Source organism: Macrobrachium rosenbergii, chromosome 9 (assembly GCF_040412425.1).
Source record: "Macrobrachium rosenbergii isolate ZJJX-2024 chromosome 9, ASM4041242v1, whole genome shotgun sequence".
In the NCBI taxonomy this organism is placed as follows: Eukaryota; Metazoa; Arthropoda; class Malacostraca; order Decapoda; family Palaemonidae; genus Macrobrachium; species Macrobrachium rosenbergii.
In genome coordinates this window covers 15,197,199-15,218,420 of record NC_089749.1, presented here as the reverse complement: position 1 = coordinate 15,218,420, position 21,222 = coordinate 15,197,199, and the positions used below count along the sequence as shown (strand labels likewise).

At 37.3% G+C, this 21,222-nt stretch overlaps 1 protein-coding gene across 9 annotated transcripts; it reads left to right on the top strand.

Annotated features, from left to right (window-relative positions):
• Positions 1-587: 587 nt before the first annotated feature.
• Positions 588-20,288, top strand: LOC136841491 (protein abrupt-like). Of its 9 annotated transcripts, none has more exons than XM_067108436.1 (9): positions 588-689; positions 3,879-4,065; positions 7,763-7,954; positions 8,505-8,911; positions 9,199-9,331; positions 9,628-9,811; positions 13,578-13,832; positions 15,194-15,307; positions 17,266-20,288. In XM_067108436.1, exons 2-9 carry the CDS (start codon positions 3,880-3,882, stop codon positions 17,349-17,351), a joined length of 1,557 nt encoding a protein of 518 aa, XP_066964537.1. In that variant the 5' UTR covers positions 588-689; position 3,879; the 3' UTR covers positions 17,352-20,288. The 9 variants fall into 9 exon arrangements, with proteins under 9 accessions (XP_066964537.1, XP_066964540.1, XP_066964542.1 ...); XM_067108441.1 differs by having other exon boundaries at positions 592-689; positions 9,628-9,868; XM_067108435.1 differs by having other exon boundaries at positions 608-960; positions 9,628-9,868.
• The last annotated feature ends 934 nt before the right edge of the window (positions 20,289-21,222 follow it).

Sequence of the window (21,222 nt, the reverse complement as noted above, 5' to 3'; positions counted from 1 at the left end):
TTAGTAAAGCAATCTAGTGGAAAAACTACGCATATACACAGTATATATACATATATATATATATATATATATATATATATATATATATATATATATATATATATATATATATATATATATATAATGTGCGTGTTACAAATTTCTTAAAATGTACGGCAGTTGTAATCACGCTGAAAAGATCTCAACCACTCGAAAAAAAGGTCATTTTACGTCTAAAAAGGCAGCCTAATCACTATTTCATGAAACAGGGTCTCCGAAAATCTATCTGAAATGCATCAGGATATTGTCTGATAGTCTCAAATTTAGCTGAAAAGTTCCATTTGCTGCTTAAACTGTTATAGACGAATTAATAGACACATTTTCAAGGTCAAATAACTCGGTTCAGCAAAAAGTACTTGTTTCCTTACTTCTGGGATGATTCCAGTAATGTAGACGAAACTTAGTTTTATAGAGAAAACGTGGATTAAATGGCATTCATAAACTAATACGTAATAATTTATGTCAATCTGATTTAAAGAGAATGAGTTAAACCTTTAAATCTACTAGTTATTTTGATATTTGATACTTTTCACAACGCTTAGGCGTCACCGATCGAGTACGAGACTGGGAGGGAGGGAGGCGCGAGGTGTTTTTCCTGCAATATTTACCTTGGGGGGAGAGGTCAGCCGAGGTCATACAAACGTCCCCAGGTTGGTCATTCAATTAAAGACGCTTTTATTAAGTCCACACTGCCGAGAGACAGCCCTAAAGGCCGTTCAGGGCCTCCAGAGCGCCGCCAGAGTGATGGAATGAGGCGAAAACTGGAGGTCAACTCCATGTAAACAATCGGTTCCTTCTTCCTCTCTCGTCCAGAGGCGAGGTCGTCATGTCTCCTGGACTCGCGTGATAATCCCGAAGGATTGGTGTCCCGACATCCTCGTTTGTCTGCCACTTGGGAAGCGTCGACAACCGTTTCGCGAGGTAAATCGCAGGGTGAGGGCGATGCGAGGTAGTGCCCGACCTCGCCTAGTGTACGGTAGGCCTTGTTGCCTCGCTGAGGCTGAGGTTAACCTCGTTTTTGTCAGGTTGGCAGCGTCCGTACGTCATGTTTTATTCGGGATCTTGGGGAAAGGCGACACTCCTCGGGTACATTCACGCCCCACAGGCTAGTCTGAGGCTGTTGTCGGGAAATAGGCCTACCCTTTCGGGAGGCCTAGGCCAAGAAATCGTTCGGCGTGGTTTTAGGGAAATCCGTCGTCGACATTCAACCAGCATTAATTAATAACAACGGCTGATTTGGCATGGCCGCCACTAACTCAAATCCCATTATGCATTCAGTGTTTGCAAATTACTGTTAAGAATTGAAATAATGAAGCGCATGCTATAGAACCAGTCTTTTCCATGTAGCTTAGGTCTACGTGTCCGTGAAACTGGGAAATGGAGTAGTAGTAGTAGTAGTAGTAGCCTGTCTGCTATTTGCATGCAGAAAAAAATGACAGAAATATCTATATTTCTATATTTGGAGAAATGAAGAATCACTTTCGTAGCAAATGTATGTGTTTGCTTAGCCTGTCAAGGAAACGATACAAAAGGCTCGATAATTACGTTAGCCTACTTTAAAAAACTGGCGTGTGAATCCTTCGAATGTTTACGAACATTTGTTGCCTAGGCCATATTTGCTAACGTAGAAAATTCTTGCAGCTTAATAAAAACACAAACCATTTATCCTATAGGTGGTAATCCTGCAGTTTACGGGTCCAAATTGCACACAGATTTTTCAAATGTTTATTGAATCGTGGAAACCAATGGAAAAAATAAGCAGTTTATCAGCTTACAGAAGCAGAGATTGTGAAAAAAAAGGGAATAAAGGGGGAGCATAAATAAACAAAACCATGTCTTAGGGGATACGGACCCAAAGAACTTTGAGAAAATCGTAAATCTTATGTAGACATAAATTGCTACTTTTTTCAGATTTATCAAGAAGTGGCTGCTGAAGAACATGGGCCTATGCCAGGTTCCTGCCTGGTTCTGGGGGGTCCTAGTTGTTTCGGCCACTGGTCATTTAGGCCGTAACATCCAAACTGGCAAATGGCCAAAATGGGTGCATATAATACTTTGATCCTGAGGGTCTAGTGCTAAACACGGCGTCCCAAGGAGCTCCTGCCATATCTTACGGCCTAAACTTCCAAAGTGCTTATTCAAATACAGTTGTGGGTACACAACAGTATTTGCATGAGGTGCAGAGGTTTAGTCCCTTTGTTTTTACAATCTCTGCTGCTTTAAGCAGATAAACTGGTGGTTTTTTAGCAAATATACTTTGCTTGCAGATCTGTCAAAAGAAAAAATTGAAAATACAAAAGAAAACTTATACACACACAAGGAAGCAGTGAATTTGGACCCCTAAACTGTAGGATTACCTGATAGGCTAACCATTTGTGTGTTAACATCAACACAAATGGTTGTTAGCTGGAATTGGTAGTTTAAACTTGTTAACTAGGCAGTTAATGGTAGTAGTTGGAGTTGGGAAATTGCAGCTCACCTGTCATCAATTAAGACATTGTGGTGTGCTCCAACTGGCTGTTAAGGTGAAACTTTTCACTGGATTTATATGTATCTTGGGTGAATTTCTTGTTTACATTATTAATGTGTTGAAGTGAACAAAAGTGTATGGTTGCTTCATGTCCTCTGCATGTGTGGATCCCTGCTGATGTGTCTGTTGTAGGCTAGGGGTTGGACTTAGAGTCCTGATCTTCCCTGTAGGAGTGTTCGAGTTTGTCTCCTTCACAGTGGCTTAGAAAGAAGAGAAAGAAGGCAAAAAAGCTTTGGTGATGATGTGGTGTGTCATAGGGGAATATTATACCTCTGACTCCACCAAATGTTTCAGATTCCTTCCCCCAAGGTATGGCAAGGAAGGAAGATAGATGGAATAAGAAGGAGGGGGATCACTGAGGTTGGCATTCCCCCCTTTCCAGCTGTTGAGTAGGGGGGGATACCTGTCATGCCATTGGGCAATGTGGCAGAAATGGGATGGATCCCTGGGTAATCTTTGTCTTTCAGAATGGCTACAGAATACCTTTCAAGGACCTCCCTCCCCCCTCCTGTATTATGGTACCATTCCCAATTTATCCTCAAGGCAACTGGCTGGAGAAGTCATAAGTCTTTCTCTGCTGAACCATTTGCTAAGGATAACAGACTTTGAAAAAATTGGGACGGTTTGCAGTTATCCCAGTACAATACAGAAATTTTTAGTCAAGAACTCTTCGAGTTGATTATACTTCAGAGTTTACTGTATTGCATTACTTAAATGATTGTTCTGATATTTACATGGGAATCAGATCGTTCAATATATCAATGTCATGTTGAATAAAAGAGGTTAATCAGAAATAGTAATGCAAATAATGTGTTTATATGCATGTATCCAGAAATAACCTTATTATAAGTTAGAATAAATTTGAACCACTGTACATAGAAAGTCTCTTGAGAAATGTAAGATTGTATAATCTGGTGAATTAAAATAACCCCTTCTGTGACTTTGAATGATGGTTATTAGAACTTCAGCATCATTACTCTCCTTGTTTTTATTAGGAGCTAGCCTTACAAATGTTAAAAGATAAAATGGCCATTCTGGTGAGACGTATGTGACTGTTTTGATACTTTTTTTTTTACCAACCTTTAGCTGCATTTTTCTATATACTTATACTTGAAGAGGAGTCCATTTGTGTCTCAGAACTCAGCACTATTGATGGAGAGGTTTGGTAATTAAGATCCATCGAAAGATTAGATAAACTTCATTAGATGATTTGTTTAAAAGTTATTTGCCTAGAAGATAGTTTGTTAACAAATGGTGTGCTTAGATACTGTTAATTTTCCTGTTTTTAATCATACTTTCTCTTTTTTAGGATGGGGGAGCCACGGAGGTGTTGGCTGCGATGGCACAATTATAGTGATACCGTTACTTCAGCTTTAGAATCTCTGCGATATGATGAGGATTTTCTAGATGTCACAATAGCCTGTGACGGACACTCAATCCGAGCGCACAAATTGGTCCTGTCAGCCTGCAGTGCCTACTTTAAGAAGATCCTGAAGGTTTGTTTGGCATAAGTTGCATGTGCTGTTGGAAACTGTAGCATTAAAAAACTGTGGACAGTCTCGACAACTTTATCAGGTGTTATACAAGGGTTATTACCATAAAGGAAGATTCTTATAGTGACAGTCTGCATGCCATTTAGGGTTGTATGCATTGACAGATAAATTTATGCCTTATTACTGAGCAGTTAAACTATTTTAGTTTAACTTTAGAATTATAATCTGTATTTTTAAAAACCTTTGCGTGTATACATGAACATAAGGCAAAAGTTGTATATGGATAAATTGTTGTGCATATGGTGTATGATACATAATAGGATTCTCAGAGTAGTTGTTGTGCATTTTACATGGATGTGCTGAAAATATTAATTATTGTATTGCATACATGATTTGCAAATCCTGCAGATCTGGTAATTAACATTTACTGAGAATGTTTAACACAGAGCTATTGCAGTGGTTAGTAGCTCTGTATAGCCTTTACTCTACGTACAGTCAGTTAACTTTTACTCCCTGCTTGTATTGCACATGCATTGCTGTTTGTGTAGCTCTTATTGTAAATGTGATTTTAAAAGCCATTATGAAACTTTTTCTTTACCTTGTTCAGAGCCCTTTCCCAGTTGTTTTGGTTCTGCTTTGGTTAAGGTCTCTTTGGGAGCTCTGAGTCATCTTGCTTACCTCACAAACTCCAACCTCAAGAGTAAGCAGTCTCACCCAGCCACCAAGTGATCTCAAGGGAGGCTTTGAACAGGGATGTCAGTCACAATAACTTTCTTCATTCCAGCCTTAGCATAGGTCTCTTTTTAACTGGTGCAAAACTTGCAAGTTGTGAAGGATCAACACTTCCTAGTCTACAAAAGGAGATTCAAGATTTTTTCCAATACCTTCCCTTTGGGGCTTTGTAGATGATGATCAGAGTAAAATGGTGTTGTGTCCCTTGAAAGTATTGTAATGTTACCTTCCACAGAACTCAATATCTTAGGCCCAAGTGTCATTAGTGTTTGTTGGTATTGCCAGTTACAAAAACGCCATCTCATTCTGGCAGTGGGAAGACATAAGGCATGCATATAAGGTGTTAGGCAAAGGAGATTGCACCATATCTTGGGCAAGGGCTCACTCAGTAGAGGCTGCTACAAAACTAAACTCTGGCACAGGGCCTTGTCAGTCTAAACATCACATATGTCAGGCTGCACTGTGGTAAATGAGCTATCCTTCCTCTGCTAATGTACTTTCTTGGGAAACTGGCACTGGCTTGTGGGAAGAAGAAAACCATTCATGTTCTTTAGACAGTCTCACCTAAGAATGATTGTTTCCTTGTAGAAGCAGATTGCAAATTCAGTGCGATTTGCATTTTTATACCTCAGATCTACCTGCATTTGTCCCCAGTTGTGAAGGAAAAGTGATGCCAACAGTGCAGTGAGTAGGTTATAGTCCCTGCCTCATGACTCACTTGCAACTAGTCAGCCCTTTGAGTTTCTGGTGCCATCATTCAAATTTTCTCTATTGAGATTCTGAAAAATTTAATTTAGCATATTTTCTTCTTGGTAGAAAAAGAATGTTTAAATTTCTACTTGGTTTTTCGAGAAAAGTAATGATTAATTAAGAAAGGAATTTATTCTTGGTTAACTTCAACATAATCTGACTTTGGTTTTGATTTTTGATTTTTAAATAATACAACAAAACTCAATTATTTAGATCCAAAATCAGACCAAAACTAGCATTCTGTCATGAGGAAACAGTTTTTTGAAAGCTGTTAAAGAAAATTGTTAAGCTCTTAAATGGTAAACTAGAGCAGTGTTTCACCAAGGGTCAAGTACCTAGTTACCAAGCTTCAACAGCCTGTCAACTTTCACCAAAGGTATATCCTTATAAATGACTTGAGTTTGTGTATGTAAACTGCTAAGTACTGTATATGGAATTAGCAATATCTGATTGATAGTGTTGTTATGAACTTGAGTATTGTAAAACTAAATTTTACACACATATGCACACAATAAACTAACATTCTCAGCACTAGCCTCAAGTAAAGAAGTTCATCTGTCATTTAAGGGCATGTCCTTCCCATAAGGGGGTCCTCAACCTTTCACTAATACTTAGTTTTCAATGAAGTAGACAATATTAAAAATAAGTCATGAGTTGTTCTGCAATTGTAGCATTAAAACAGACTTTTTCATCTTCACATCATCACTTTTTCATTTTCTTTGTAGATGTTTTGTATGTATTTAGGAATGCATTTCTTTTTCCTATGTTTACTGGTGTTGTAGTAAATTTACTTAATATCTGCACACCGTAAATACAGTACAGTACTCACTTTTAACTAAAGAAAAGAAACAAATGTGTGTATGGATGTGTAGTCAGTGAATTTCCCCTGATGCATATCTTTGAAAATTAACTTTTATATAAGTAACTTACCAAGTAATTACTTAGCTAACGATTATGCTCACACAGCATTCTTAAATTCAAAATTTGCGGAAAAGCGCCAGTTGCAGTGAGGGAAGGTGACAGGCCCCGCCCGCTGCAACAGGAGCATGGCAGTGACTCATAGCCAGTGGCTTCATTCTATTTTATGCCATGCTACCAACAACACATCAGTCTCCGCGTCCTGCCTGTTTCGCCAGTTATTTCGTGTTTGGTTTTCGTTAGTTAGTTTAGGTCTTTTGATACTTAGTTATGTCTGAGTCTAGTTCATCTAGCTTTCACTATTTTAGCGAAGGCTGCAAGGTTAGGCTAACTAAGCTTTGCTATGATGCGCATACCATGTGCACTATTGTAGAGGGCAGGTGAATTTTCGAAGGCAGAAGGTTCTTGAGTCTCATCTTAGTAAGCCTGGGAAGAATGTAAGGATTCCACATACTCCTGTGCTTAGCTCCCATGCTTCTGACCCTGATGCCATTGCCAACCAGAGGCAGTATTTGCCTGCAATAATTCTCTTATCAGGTAAGAAAGTGACAGGCATTGTTTCAATGCTAGCCATCCTTTCTATTTCAAAGTCATTACCACACTTAATGTTTTGGAGTAGAATTGTCCATTCATCCCAACCCCCCCTCTGACTGTGGGATTCAGCTAAGTCATTAATTGGTAAGTTACTTATATAAAAATGACATTTTTATAATAAAAGTTTTATATATATACTTACCAAGTAATTACTGAATCGGAGCCCTCCCTCCTTCCTTTCATGGACATTACGGCATTAAAATATAATAAAGCTGTTGGCTATGAGTCGCTGCCACGTTCCTGTTGCAGTGGGTGGGGCATGTCATGTCACCCCCATTCTGCAACTGACACTTTGCCATGAGTTTTGAATTTAGTAATACTGTGTGAGCGTATTTGTTTTTATATATATACTTGGTAAGTATATATATAAAACTATTTTATTATAAAAATGTCATTTTCTTTATAAGGCTTATGAATAGAAGAATAAATCCCCTTATAGATGAGTATGATATTCATGATTGCATAAAAACTTTGTAGTATTTTGATTACATTCATTCATACAGAAGGGAAAGACTTGCTCAGCAAAAACACAACTGTGCTAGATTAACTCAGCCAAGTCCCAACGTAGCGCATTATGCTAAGTTGGGTTATGTTACATTGAGGTTTTAGTGTACAGTTTGTTATTTTGCTCTTTCCAAATACTGTGTGCCGTGTATTCTGATTGTTTGGTATACTGTGCTGACTTAAACTCTCATTTCCCTTTCAGGATCATCCCTGTGATCACCCTATTATTATACTGGATGGGTTAGGCTGGCAGGTTATTGTGTCCCTGCTACATTTCATGTACTGCGGAGAAGTTGTCGTGGAAGAGGAACTCCTGCCAAGTCTTCTGAGTGCTGCTACCAATCTTGATGTCACAGGTCTTACACATGTGACTTCAGCAATAATTAGTGCTCAGGTAGGTTGTATTTCTCTTAAGGTATATTTATGGTCTTTTGTACTTTTGCAAATACAAAATATAGTGTACCTGAAATGAATTTCACTGCTAACTGTAGGTTTTTGCCATCAACCTAACCAGTACTGTATTTCAGTAAGGTGCTCATAAGTTTATTTTTACACATATTTTGTAAATACAGTGACACTTCTTTCTTATTTGCACTGTACCTCAAACCATAATGTTGTTTAGATATGCATTTATTTTTTGTGAATAGGTATTCCCCATAAATGTACAAAATCACTAAGGGTGGGACATTTGCATCATGATTGAGGGTTCTGTATGACTTATGGGGTTTTATGAAAAATACATTTTATATTATAAAACTTATATTTAACTATCTTGCAAGGAAATTGTAGTTGATTTGCAAATTGGACATGAAATTTACAGAATGTTTTTGAATGTGCAATGCTCATATTAAAAATTCGTATTGAAAACTCAGTGATGTGCAAAATAATTTTTTATAGCTCTGGTTACGATGTATGATGTTAAAACTGCAGTTTTGTCCTTTTAGGCTACCAAAGATGATAGCAATGCTGAACATTCAGTAGAGGAGGAAGAGTATGAGGATGATGACGATGACGACGATGATGACTACGATGATGATGAGCAACCCCTTAAGATTGAAGAAGTACAAAAATCCTCCAGTGATTTGGAGGGAATGGACAGTACCGAAGGGTCTCTCTCAGAGGCAGAAGCGCCCCCGTCTAAGAGACCTCGCAAATCGTCTTGCGATGCACAAACAAATGCCAGAACAGAAACACAGAAACAAAAAGACTTTGATAGTACAAAAACAGTGTCTTCTCCTGTACCGAAGGAGAGTGGAGTCACCCAGCAGAAAGTTACCAATGGCATATCTCCCTTAACTCTACCTCTCCATGCAGCCACACCTCTCGTAGATCTTCCCTCCAGTGATAGCAAGTAAGTTTTTGTATGAGTTTAGTTTTCCTGGTTGGAAAGAATATGTACAATACGTAGTTACTGACTACAATTGATTTGTTTTTCACATTTATGTTTTTTATAAAGTTTTGATGTAAGTGTGGGTGAATGTAAGTCAAATATGGAAGGATATAGTAAGCAATATTGGTATGTACTTGTTAAGTTTTGTATCCTTATGTGGTAGTCAGATCTCATTGAATTTGTATTATCATGTTATGGTAATTGAAGGATTAATAGTGCTATCATAATCTTACCTTTTTTATTTTCAGTAAATCATTTAAAAAAGAAGACCCGCCAAATTGCACTTCTGACAGTAGTAACGACAGCACTGATAAGAGTAAAAAGAAGGTAGTTAATGGCAACTCAAGCATCAAAAATGAAAGTAGTGACTTTTTTAAAGATGTAAGTGCTGTACTGAGTACATTATTATTTTAATTACAGATTTTAACTGGTTTTTATCAGTTTTTGAGTTTGATTTTAGTAATTCACATAACAGAAGGGTGACTAATATTGCTTTTGAGCTAAATATATTGAAATCATTTTGCCGAGTTCATGTAAATGTGAGTATTACTTAAGCTTAAGGAAATTGCAATGTTACTCAGTGTTCTTATACGATTCATCAAAACTTTTTTGTTGCCCTTTTTGTTGAATGAGTATACATTTTACAAAACAGTTACTAATCACCCGCATTTTTCCAGGAGGAATATTATGATGATGACAGCTCTGATCCACCCGAAAATGGAGATTCTGATATGCTCAAGACCTCTCTGCCATTAGCGTTAGGGAAATCAGGAGTGATTCTACCGGAAGGATTGTTGGAGACAGTAGGGATGACGTCAGCAATGGGGCCAATTAACTATGCAACTCTTGTAGCCTCTGAAGGTATCCTTCCTTCTGTCACAACCACACAAGGCTCTACTGTCTTGATAGCTCCAAAAGGTGTGATTTATTAACTTAGCAGCCTGGGTTTTTGATAATTTAGTAGTGAAAAGATTTTGATAAAGTCACATTTTTGCTTGGTAAGAAAAAGACTTAAGTTCTTTATGCTGCTGAATTTAGTACAGTACAGTACTATATCAGAACTATTAATTTAATTTTCCGTTAGAATTTGATACTGTACATGGTTACTGGGTAATAATTTCATATCAGCAACCTTGATGGATTATTTTTTATATGAATAGATTAGTTCATCACAACCTATTCACTCATGTTTGCCCTTATTTGTGTTTTTTGAAAATCCCCAAACATTGCGCTCTTCTCTCAAACAAGGCGCATGCGCCACATGTAGCCTTAGAACATATTATGTGCCTCACTGTTCTTGCATCTGGAGTGCAGGTAACAGCTCAAGAGTTATGTGGATTGGTTCTCCAAAGCAGGATCTTCTACGAATGATTTCTATACTTTATCATCTGGTTATCCAGTACCAGTTTTGTGGCGAGGGAAACTGATTGTAAGCAAATATACCATTATTTTTGGAGCTTTTTTTATATCTGGCCAACTTTGTCATAAGGAACAGATATACTGCCAAGAAAGAGCACTTGTCCTCATAAGGCTTTAACCCGCACAGTCCAGGCTAAATATGTATTAAGCACACTCGTAGACAGACTGGGCTAAATTTAAGGGTGGCCAGTTTAAAAGCTTTTGAGAGAATATTTCCAACCCTGTGCCGGGCTTCTTTTCCAAATGACAGTCATAAAAATATGCTTATTTTACCAAGTTATAAGTTTTTTCTAATATTGTTTGTTATTTTATTTTGTAAAATTACAATTACAGCTTACACAATATCATAATGGAACAGTATTAAAATCAGTAATAAATTCTGAGTATATTTATTGTAAAGTATTTACAAGACGTCATTGGATGGGAATTTTGGACAACATTCCACTGTGACATCTCAAAGCAAACTGCTCTCTCTCTCTTTCCTATGCCGACTAGCTAATAGAGTTGGGGTAAAAGTTGCCATGAATCATTTATGGCCCATGGAAGTGATGTGAGCAATTTTCCTGGAAAATTTATTCAAACTATGGCACTAAATCTTGAACATGTAGGCATGTTACTTGTTCACAAGGGGTTAAAGACTTGAGGGTCTTGGGCCTCCTTCCCCAGACTTGTTTATAAAGAAGGTGGTTAGGGAGCTGTCAGATAAATTGAAAACCAGTGCATCTGGGATTGCAACAAGCATCCTTTGGCTCTCAACCTCCAGACTGACTTCTACAAGTCACAAGTTTTTATCTATTTTGAGATGTAAGTCCTCCACTACTTAAATTAATCCACTCCTTATAGGCACATAGCATCAGGAGGCATTGGTCATCTTTGGCCAAAGATGGGATATCAATCTTCAGCTAAGCCTTAAGTTTGAGGAGAAAGAAGATGAAGTAGTGGGACTTGTCTTCGAAAATTGTGGAGATTGATGATTGAGATAAGGGCAGAGCCAGAAGTTGCATATGTGATTCAAGTTACTATATCTTCCCATTTCTGAAGACAACTATTCTCTGAAGAGTTCTTCATTGGAGGGGTGGGTAGAGCTCTCAGCTAGCACACTGTTGGCCCAGTGTTCGACTCTCCGACCTGCCAATGAAGAATTGGGGGAATTTATTTCTGGTGACAGAAATTCATTTCTCGTCATAATGTGGTTCAGATTCTACAATAAGCTGTAGGTCCCGTTGCTAGGTAACCAATTGGTTCTTAGACACGTAAGATAAATCTAATCCTTCAGACCAGCCCTAGAAGAGCTGTTAATCAGCTCAGTGGTCTGGTTAAACCAAGATATACTTAACTCTTACATTGAAGGGGGTTATTCAGAACTTTGAAAGTTTCTTTACAAGTTGCCAGGTCCTAGCCGGGATCTTGCCCTTGTATGTGACGATATTACAGAAGCTCTTTACAAGTTTCATGAAGTAGTGTTAACCTAGAAGCTTGTACAAAAAGTGGTCTTTTTGCTATCTGTACCTTTGAGATAGGTCAGTTTTATTCATGCATTGTGTGGGAAGGTCATTCACACTAGATGATGATCATCAGTTTGACTTATTTACTCAAGACTTGGCAGTGAAGATCCAAGCAAGTGAAATAGGGAATGGAACTCCAATATAACTCGCTAATTTATTCCTCTCACAAAAAAAAAGAGGGTTAGACAAGTATCCCAGTTAACTTCACTCGACTAGTGCATGATGAAAGACTACATTGATTAATTCTACAAATGCAATGTCTTGTATTAAAGATTGATGACAGGAGGAGTTACTCTATTGCATGAGAGCTATACATCACATTACAAAGGGAAATAACTCATAATCCCCATAGGGGGTTAGACCAGCAGTGCACCTCATACACAGGAGGCATTATTTAGGGTTCTTTTCAGCATCCCTTCAGCCCATAGCTGAAACCCCTTTCATTTGTTTTACTGTATATTTGTTCAAATTCTCTTTCTTCCATCTTACTTTCCACCCTCTCCCAACAATTGATTCATAGTGCAACTGTGAGGATTACCACCTGTTAACACATTTCAAAGCTTTTAACTGTCAATCTCTGTTTCATCACTGAATGACCTCTTATGTCCCAGTGCTTGGCCTTTGGCCTAAATTCTATACAGCATTCTATTCTATTCTAATAATTCATGACAAGTGGGTGATCTCTTTATTCTGCACTTTTTTATGACAAAATACTAGGCAAGTCAGGCTAAAGTAGTAGAGTTACAGGTAAATTGATAAGCCTATCATAAAAGACTCTCTCCTTCTACGATGTGGTCCTGATTCAGCCACAGCCAACATGTTATTCTCTACAACAATGATTTTTAAAATATTTTAAAAATAAAAATTTAAAGGTCATTACATTGGGCATAAAAAGAACCATGTGCACTATTTTTGTGTGTGTGTGTGTGTCAGTGTAAGCATCTATCCGATGATTTTGTACTGAGTGGCTTTCCAAATGCACTATGCACATGTAATTATTGCATATGAGCCTCCCTTGATGAAAGAAGCTGCACTCATGATAAAGTTTTTCTTTACAAACCCTTTAATCCTTTTGAGTTCTCATCCTGTCAGTTCTTGGAGTGTCACTGCTTGCACTAAAGTTAGTTGTAGGATTGATACATACCTGTAGACTCAGTTGACACCTGTGCAGTAGACTCCCTTTTTCTGTATGGCAGACAAAAGACAGGGAAACATTCTGGATGCATGTATTTGATGAATATACAGTATGAGTAATGTGTATGTATGAAGAATGAAAAGAACTCATTTTACATTTATCCTGGTAAGGTAAATGATGTAAAAATATTTATATTTTTTTTTTTTTCAAATGAAGTACAGTGCTGCATACAGGCAGTCCCCGGTTATTGGCGGGCTCGGTTATCGGCGATCCGGTTTTACGGCGCTTGTCTAGCGACGAAAATCGGCAATTTTCGGACCCGAAAATGTACAATTTCCGCTTATCAGCGCTGATATATACGTAACAGAGTCGCTGATAACCGAAAATTGGCTATTTTCGGCACCAAAAATCACCGATTTTCGGTTATCGGCAATTTTTGGTTATCACCACACCGTCAGAGTGGAACCCCCGCCGGTAACCGGGAACTGCATGTATATGGTTTTCTCTTTTTCCACACAATTTTCCTGGGTGGTGTTCTTGATGAGCTATTGAATCCCATACATTTCAGGCACAACTTCAACAAAGTCTATTGTGGAGGGCAAAATTAACCTAAACGAAGTGGTACAAAAAATTTTATTTCCACCTATACCAGCCTCAGCAACTGTGGCATTATCGACAGTGCCAACAGTAACGTCTGGAACAACACCAGCTACAGCAACGTGTGCACCACCAACTACTACCAGTAGCCTTTCTACTTCCACATCTGGCCAACAGTACATTCATCCATCAATGGTCTCTCTACAGGAAGTGCAAGCAACTCTAGGTATGTAGTTTTGGTAGTTGATGATTTATTCATAAGGGTATTTTTCATATGAATTTTGTCCAGAGGAGTGTACCTGTCAGTTTGTTCATGTGTTTTTAAATTATTTTTAATTATTTCTTCTTGAATATGTAATATTGAAATGTGATATAAAAAAAAGTTCAAAACATTTTGATGGGATTTATTTTGAATGAGATGTGTTGTATTCATATATTTTTGTCATCCTTTTTTAAACTACTCAAATTCAAATGTTAGATGTTTTTTCTAAAAGTTGAAGGAAACTAGGTTTATTTATTATTGCATATATAAATGTGGCTAGTGAAAGCATTTTAAACGACACTTTTCAAATATATTAATCAGAAATCATTTCCTGGTTACGATGCATGTTCGGGTTATGACACGTCGCACGCTGATCTGACGGAAGAAATATGGCTCCAAAACGGCAGAATAATCAAAATTTGAAGGTTTTTTTTTATGAAAAACTCTATAAAAATGTAGTTTACGTCGTTTTCAGTACACCCAAAGCATTAAAAGTAAGGTTTTCTTAGGATTTTTGACGATTTTCGATGATTTTTCGGTTTACAACAATTTTCTGTTTACAAAGCGGCGTAAAAACGGAACCCCCGTCGTAAACTGGGGACTGCCTGTATTTTATACCTGTTCAGACTATCTGAATAGTTTAGTATCCATGGTTTGGAAGATTTTTAAGCAATCATATGTGGTTTTTTATTTTAAACTAATTTTCTCAGACGTACCAAAGTCAGCATAGAAATGATAGTTACATGGTGAAATTCTGAGCCAGCTTACTTTGATCTTCACTCTTGTCAGGCATATGAGGGTTTTGTGCATTGAAACAGCTTTGGAAACATGGAAAGTTTCATTGTATTCCCTCCTCATGCTTGAATTTAATGTGTAATAAGTTTTTGTAAAAATTTGGCACAGACATAGATGAAGTGTTAGAAATAAGTTTGTTGCTGTACCTCTTGTTATTTTACATTTAATGTCACTCCTATCAGTTTCAAAGGACCCACATCAGTACCTGGTGTCTTGCATTGTGAGGCAGTATTCCAGTAACTGAAAAGTTTCAGCTCTTGAGCTGCTTGTTTCAGGATGTAGTTGGAAGCAGAGTCAGAAATGGACCTTGGTTTTGTGATGAACAGTAGTAGGATTAGATCAGTAATTACAAATTTGTTCAATTTTGTTTTATTTCTAAGATTTTTAATTCATTTTCCTAAACAAATTAGTGTCTGAAGATTTCTTAGTGAAGATATTCAAGTACTGAAGTTTCTCTTCTTGAAATTAGTTGCTATTTGATCAACTGTAGTCTCATCCATTCAGCAAAGTAAGTCAGTGTGATTTTTCAGAACAATATCAAAGGAAGCTTGCTTTTCATGAGCCCAGACCATGTCCAACATGTAGAAGAATGTACCGTGATGCTGCTACTCTCCGTACTCATATGGCTATCATGCATTCAGAAGGTAGGCCACCAGTTCAAAGTTCTTTTTCATTTTGATGCTTTTTAGAACTATAAAAGTGTATGTAAACTTGCAAATCATACAGGCACTTTGTAATGTGCACTTTTAAGAAAATCACCTGTGTACATATTCTGGGATATAGTTAGCTATTTGTGAGGTATACTATAATATTTATAGCCTTAGTGACAAAACAAGTGACCATTAGATTTTAACTAGTTGTCACTGTTATAGGATCTTTGGTCCATAAGTTTTCCTTTGTCTTTGTCTTTCTTCAGCAGACTGGGTCATACACAGATATTTTGTTGTGTGAAAATAGCCAATTTTAAATATTGAGATATAATGCAGACTACATGGTTGTTATTGCATAGTCTGTGTGTTATAGGGAATGGGGTGTGTGTTTTTGTTTCATCAAAACCCCATCAATCATATATAAGCTTGTCATATACAGTTGACCCTCATTAAGACAGACTAATAGGGGGTCAGGGTGACTGTCTTAGCCAATAGTCCAGTTTAACTGGCAATACCTATGTACATACCTATAAATATACTGTATTTTGTTATTTTTATAAAGAGTATGAATAATAAACCAATGTAGAAACGTTTGAATTAAAACTCATAGTAAAAGATGAAAAATGAAGAATAAAACATGGTAAAAATTATAGAATTCAGCCACATATGTAGATGCCTAGGCCGAGACATGAACGCATAATTAAGTAAAAAGAAGTTGATTCTCAAAAAAGAAAAGTAAGATAATGATATTTAGATTTTATAAAATAAAAATATTAGTAGACTACAAGGTACTCTATATATAATGAAATATAAAAGATGATAAAAATGATGATAGAATTAAGCTGCATAGAGGGAAATGGCAATTCTCTCTCTCTCTCTCTCTCTCTCTCTCTCTCTCTCTCTCTCTCTCTCTCTCTCTCTCTCTCTCTCTGGCCTCATAAACACAAGTATAGTTCAGTAAGGTTTACCTTTGCCATGTCTTTCTTTCCTAAAAGCATACAAAGCATCGTACTGTAGCTTACAGGTTAAAAATATTTTAGTCGAGTACAGTAAAAGTACTTTTGGTTTTGGCTGTAGCCGATGCGTGCGCCCTCTACCGTTTTTCTTCACTAACAGAAGAAGGAAAACTGTAGGCGGCGAGCGGAGGAACAGTAACTATCTTAAATCATGAATGAACATTATGTATTTTAAATCGGCTGGACCTCTTCGGTGTCTGTCTTATCCACTTCATGGATAAATGGGGTTCGGTTTAACGCGGGTCGACTGTATATGGTCATGTTCACAATCTTAAATCTACACAGACTCTTAGTCCCTAAGTTGTCAAACAGGAGATGTTTTGTATTATAGTGATGCATGCATACCCACAGGTATGTATGGGTTATCTACTTGTTGGACTTTGTGAGTGTGTGGCGCGGATAACAGCTTTATAAGAATTCTTAGATTATTTTCTCCCTGTAGAATTACCGGTGTTTACCAGAATTGCTATTTTATTATTTTCTGTCTCGAGTTGGAATCATTAGTGTTCACATTATTGCTATGATAATTATTTCTAAAAAGATACCACCCAGTCTCAAGGTTGTAGAGGTTGGCGACACAATTCATTACATGGATTGGTTTCTGTTGTGAGCTATTAAATTTGGAGCGACCTCCTGAATATCCTGTTATTTCATGGTTTAACAACTACTGAATTAAATTTCAAAACTCATTGGACATAGTTCATCGATAGAGTATTGTATAATAATTTTTACACAGTTTGCCAGGTTATGTAGGGTAGATGCATATAGCACAAGGGTACGGCAGTTAGTATTCATGTGTTAATTTACTTTGTTTTGAAGGTTATTTTATCGAAATTTATTTAGTTTAATGGGTACTGTAGATATTATAGGAAATTAGAAATGAGCTGTGTTCTTTTAACACTAATGTGAACTAATCCCCAAACACTTTGCTTGCAGGTAGAGAGCCATTTTCATGTTCGTGTAGGGCACTGTTTAGGACAAAGTATGACATGTACCAACACAAGAAGAATGGTCATCGGTAACTTGATGAAGAACACCAAAGAGTTGAGTTGATGTGGAGAGCAAAATCAATGAAGATAAAAGAAATGGATGAGAAGGTTTTTTACATATGATAAGCAGCTCAAGGGTAATGGTCTGTCCACCAAAGAGATGTTTTGAGATCAAAGGAATATGAGTGTTTGTGCCGAAGGGCCCGGAAGACCAAATGATGCTTCCCTTAGACCAAAAGGTTAGTAATTGTAGCACATTGGAGTGGATGAGATGTTGCCCTACATCGTACATAGAGGGCTTGTGTTTTCTCCCATGAAGATCTTCCACTTCATAGTAGGAAGTAAGGAGTAGAATTTTTTTAATTTAATTTGTTGGGGTCTCTTGAAAGATCTTGCCAAGTTTTTAATGGCCAAGGGATAGAAGCGTTTTGTCTCTCTACGCGTTCCTCAGATGTACTTTTAAGTCAGTTTGTGAATGTATGTGTATTGTGATGATGCTTGGTGGCATTTAAGTATTAGACTTTTTGCTCAAAATAACCCAAAACCAAGTGCGCCCTTTTGGAGTTACCACTCAATGTTGCTGCTTCTTTGGTGGTGGCTCATGCTTGACAAGTAACCTTGGATGATGCCCCACCTTGCAGTTTAAAATAATGATTTTCTTCCACTAACCTCGTAATGACTGAATTCTCCATACATGTTTAATCTTCTAAATGGTGCTTCCCCCCTCCCCCACAAGTTGTAAGAACAGAGAGAAGGATAGGCCTTATCAAGATAAAGCTTCATCGTTTGTGGCAGTCAAGTTTAGTATGTCAGGAGTTTACTAAAGTATAGCTTATTTTGATACTAAGTGGCTGATCTTGAAAGGAATTCATAGCGTTTGTAAGAAAGAACTATTAATGTAAAAATGTCACTTTTTGCCTTAAAATGAGAATGTTGTAGATTTTTGTATCATAGAAGTAGTAGCCTACAGCACAAACAGCCTTTTAATGCAGACAGAAATCTGCAAGCCTTTAATAATGAGCTTATTTACCTTTTAGTAACATTTTTGTGTAATTATGTGAAATTATCTTTGTTTTTTTATTATTTTTTGATCGAGTACAAAAAAAACTGTTGTGCTGACATACAAAATCTATGCAGTTATTGTTACTATACATTATGGGGCAACAATGTTAACACTTTTTTTTTTCCCTCATGAAGGTGAGGAACATTATATTGTATGGCTCCCTTTTTCTTTTGTTACTAAACTAATCCCACAGATAAGGTGTGGTTATGTTTGTTGTCGGATGCACAAGGCTGTTTATCCTTTACTTATAGCTTTGTATAGTACAGAATTTTATATGTCACATTAAAAGTTGAACCTTTAGTATATGCGGAGAATTTAACTTTAAAGTGTACGTCTATGCACAGCACCCCAGGAGGTTTGTTGGAGACCAATCATTTGCTGTAATGTTTCTCATACAAAACACTAGAGTTTCATAGAATCATGAATGCAACATAGGTTTTATCAGATGAATGAATGTGAAATTTTTGTAGATGTAATTATAGTTAATTTTTTCATTTCTTGTAATAGTGCCCATCAGAAAGAGTGTCACGGTAGCGATTTCGTAAGAAAAAACATGTTGCGTAAAAGAAAATGCTAATTAAAAATTAATGGTTAGTAAAAAAGAAAAAAAATAGGTTAACACTCGCTAACTCCTAGCCTAATACTTGATAGGCATTCCCCGACGTTTGCGTACCTCGTTAAGTCTGTTGGGGACGGAATCTGCAAGTTTTTGCAAGAGGGCCTCGTTGAGGTTGTCCCAGACACCCTTCAACTCCGTCTCCAACTTTTCAGTTGTTGTTGTGTCAGTGTCCTATAATTTTCTTTTGATAATCGCCCAAAGATTTTCAATGGGGAAATATCTGGGGAATTACCTGGCCAGTCTTCTATACAATCAGTTCCACAGTCCTTTAGCCAGTTGACATTTTGTTTCACAGTATGCGAAGGTGCTCTGTCCTCCTGAAAAATACTTGCGTTACTACTTTCAAAAGATTCCTCTAAATTCTCGTTCAACAGAGTGTAATACGAGTCCTTGTTAACAGTGTTGTTACGAGGCAAAATCACTAAATTTCCTTTACCACCAAAACATCCCCATACCATTACATATGAAGGGAATTTCACACGTGGCAAGGTACTTGGGGTCGAGCGGATCAGATGTCGGTTTCCGCCTCACATTCTTTCCCATGTTGTCTGAAACAAAAAAATTTGCTTCGTCACTCCAAAGCACTTGACGCCACTTAGCCAGATCCCAGTCCTTGTATGAACGTGCAAAATTCAGTCTTGTCTTCTGTTTGGCAGTTATCAGCGGCTTCTTACGCGCCTTCACTTTTGAATAGTTCAGATCCTCCCTCAATCTTCGCTGTATGGTCCTAACAGATGCTCCTGCCACTACCTCTGGATTTGCAACCTTAAGTAGTCTAGCAGTAAGGATCGGATTTATCTCGATATCCCTTCCCAGCACTCTCAAACCCCTCTTACTAATGATACAGGGCCTTCCAGGGCTGGTAGATGTGAGAGGTACGTCATGGCCGCCATTTTCGTGATATTTTTTCAGAATGCGCTGCACAGTTTGCTGGTTTACACCACTTTTCTTACGTATTTCTCCAGTTTTACAACCTTCTTTGTGTAACTCTATCACTCATACACGATTTTCAAATGAGGTACACCTAGTAGACATAGTACACTAGCGTACACAGACACTTTCACAAAAAAATTCTGGAGGTGTAATCCACAAAATCAGAGAGGAGAGGTCACGACCGATGTTTGCTCCCCATAGATCACTTAACAAAACTGAATGATAATTTCCATTCACCGTGAGTGAGGCAAAAGACTCAGTTAAGATGCCAATTAGTCAATTTCTCCCAGCTAATTTTTTTTTTCTTAGTTTAACCAGACCACTGAGCTGATTAACAGCTCTCCTAGGGCTGGCCCGAAGGATTAGATTTATTTTACGTGGCTAAGAACCAACTGGTTATCTAGCAACGGGACCTACAGCTTATTGTGGGATCTGAACCACATTATGACGAGAAATGAATTTCTATCACCAGAAATAACTTCCTCTAATTCTTCATTAGCCATTAGGAGAGTCGAATGCTGGGCCAACAGTGTGCTAGGCAACAACTCTATCCACCCCTCCAACGAAGAACTTATAGATATAGGGTCGCCCTATTTGTGGCACATTGATTCTTGCGTTTTAAAACGCGACAAACTTTCTGACGGGCACGAAATGAAAGCAGTATTCTTCAGTTATGCATCAGAATTCACATTTATGTCCTTTTAAGGTCAAACTTTCATCATAATTGGGTACTTAGCTGATGAGAACTGGTGTTTAGGGTTATATATATACTTGTAATAATAGTCTAAAATTGCAGAGATTTGGCTAACATGAAGCAGGTTTTATACAACAGTATACTATTTAAAGCATGGTATAGGAAATTCAGACTTTTATGCTGTAGCAGGTCTTTGTATGCATTTATTCTTACATCTCTACGTGTGGTCTTAGAATATCAGTTTTTTGACACAGTATTTTGTGTGTCAATTATTGTGTAAATCTGTTGGTTGACTTTGTATAGGATCAACTTTTTATTGGCACAGTACAAAGAAATGACCAGGAATGTCCTGAAAGACTTAGAATAGAATTTCAATAATATGAAATTCTTGCTAAATTATTTAAACATTAATCATTTAAAAGTTTTTATGGAGAACACTAAAATTGAGACGGAATTGGTATATATTCTCTAAAAATGGATGAATTATACTTTAACATTTGAAAATAATCTGTATTTTAATGAACAGACATGAATGATCTCCCTTCATGCACATTTTTACATGATTGTATACATCTGTACCTATTTTTACTGGAGC

Coding starts and splice junctions, on each gene's coding strand:
- LOC136841491 (XM_067108433.1), top strand. CDS start 2,808: ATGATGTGGTGTGTCATAGGGGAATATTATACCTCTGACTCCACCAAA. Junction 2,879..3,878: donor TTCAGATTCCTTCCCCCAAG/GTATGGCAAGGA, acceptor TCTCTTTTTTAG/GATGGGGGAGCCACGGAGGT. Junction 8,912..9,198: donor CTTCCCTCCAGTGATAGCAA/GTAAGTTTTTGT, acceptor TTTTATTTTCAG/TAAATCATTTAAAAAAGAAG.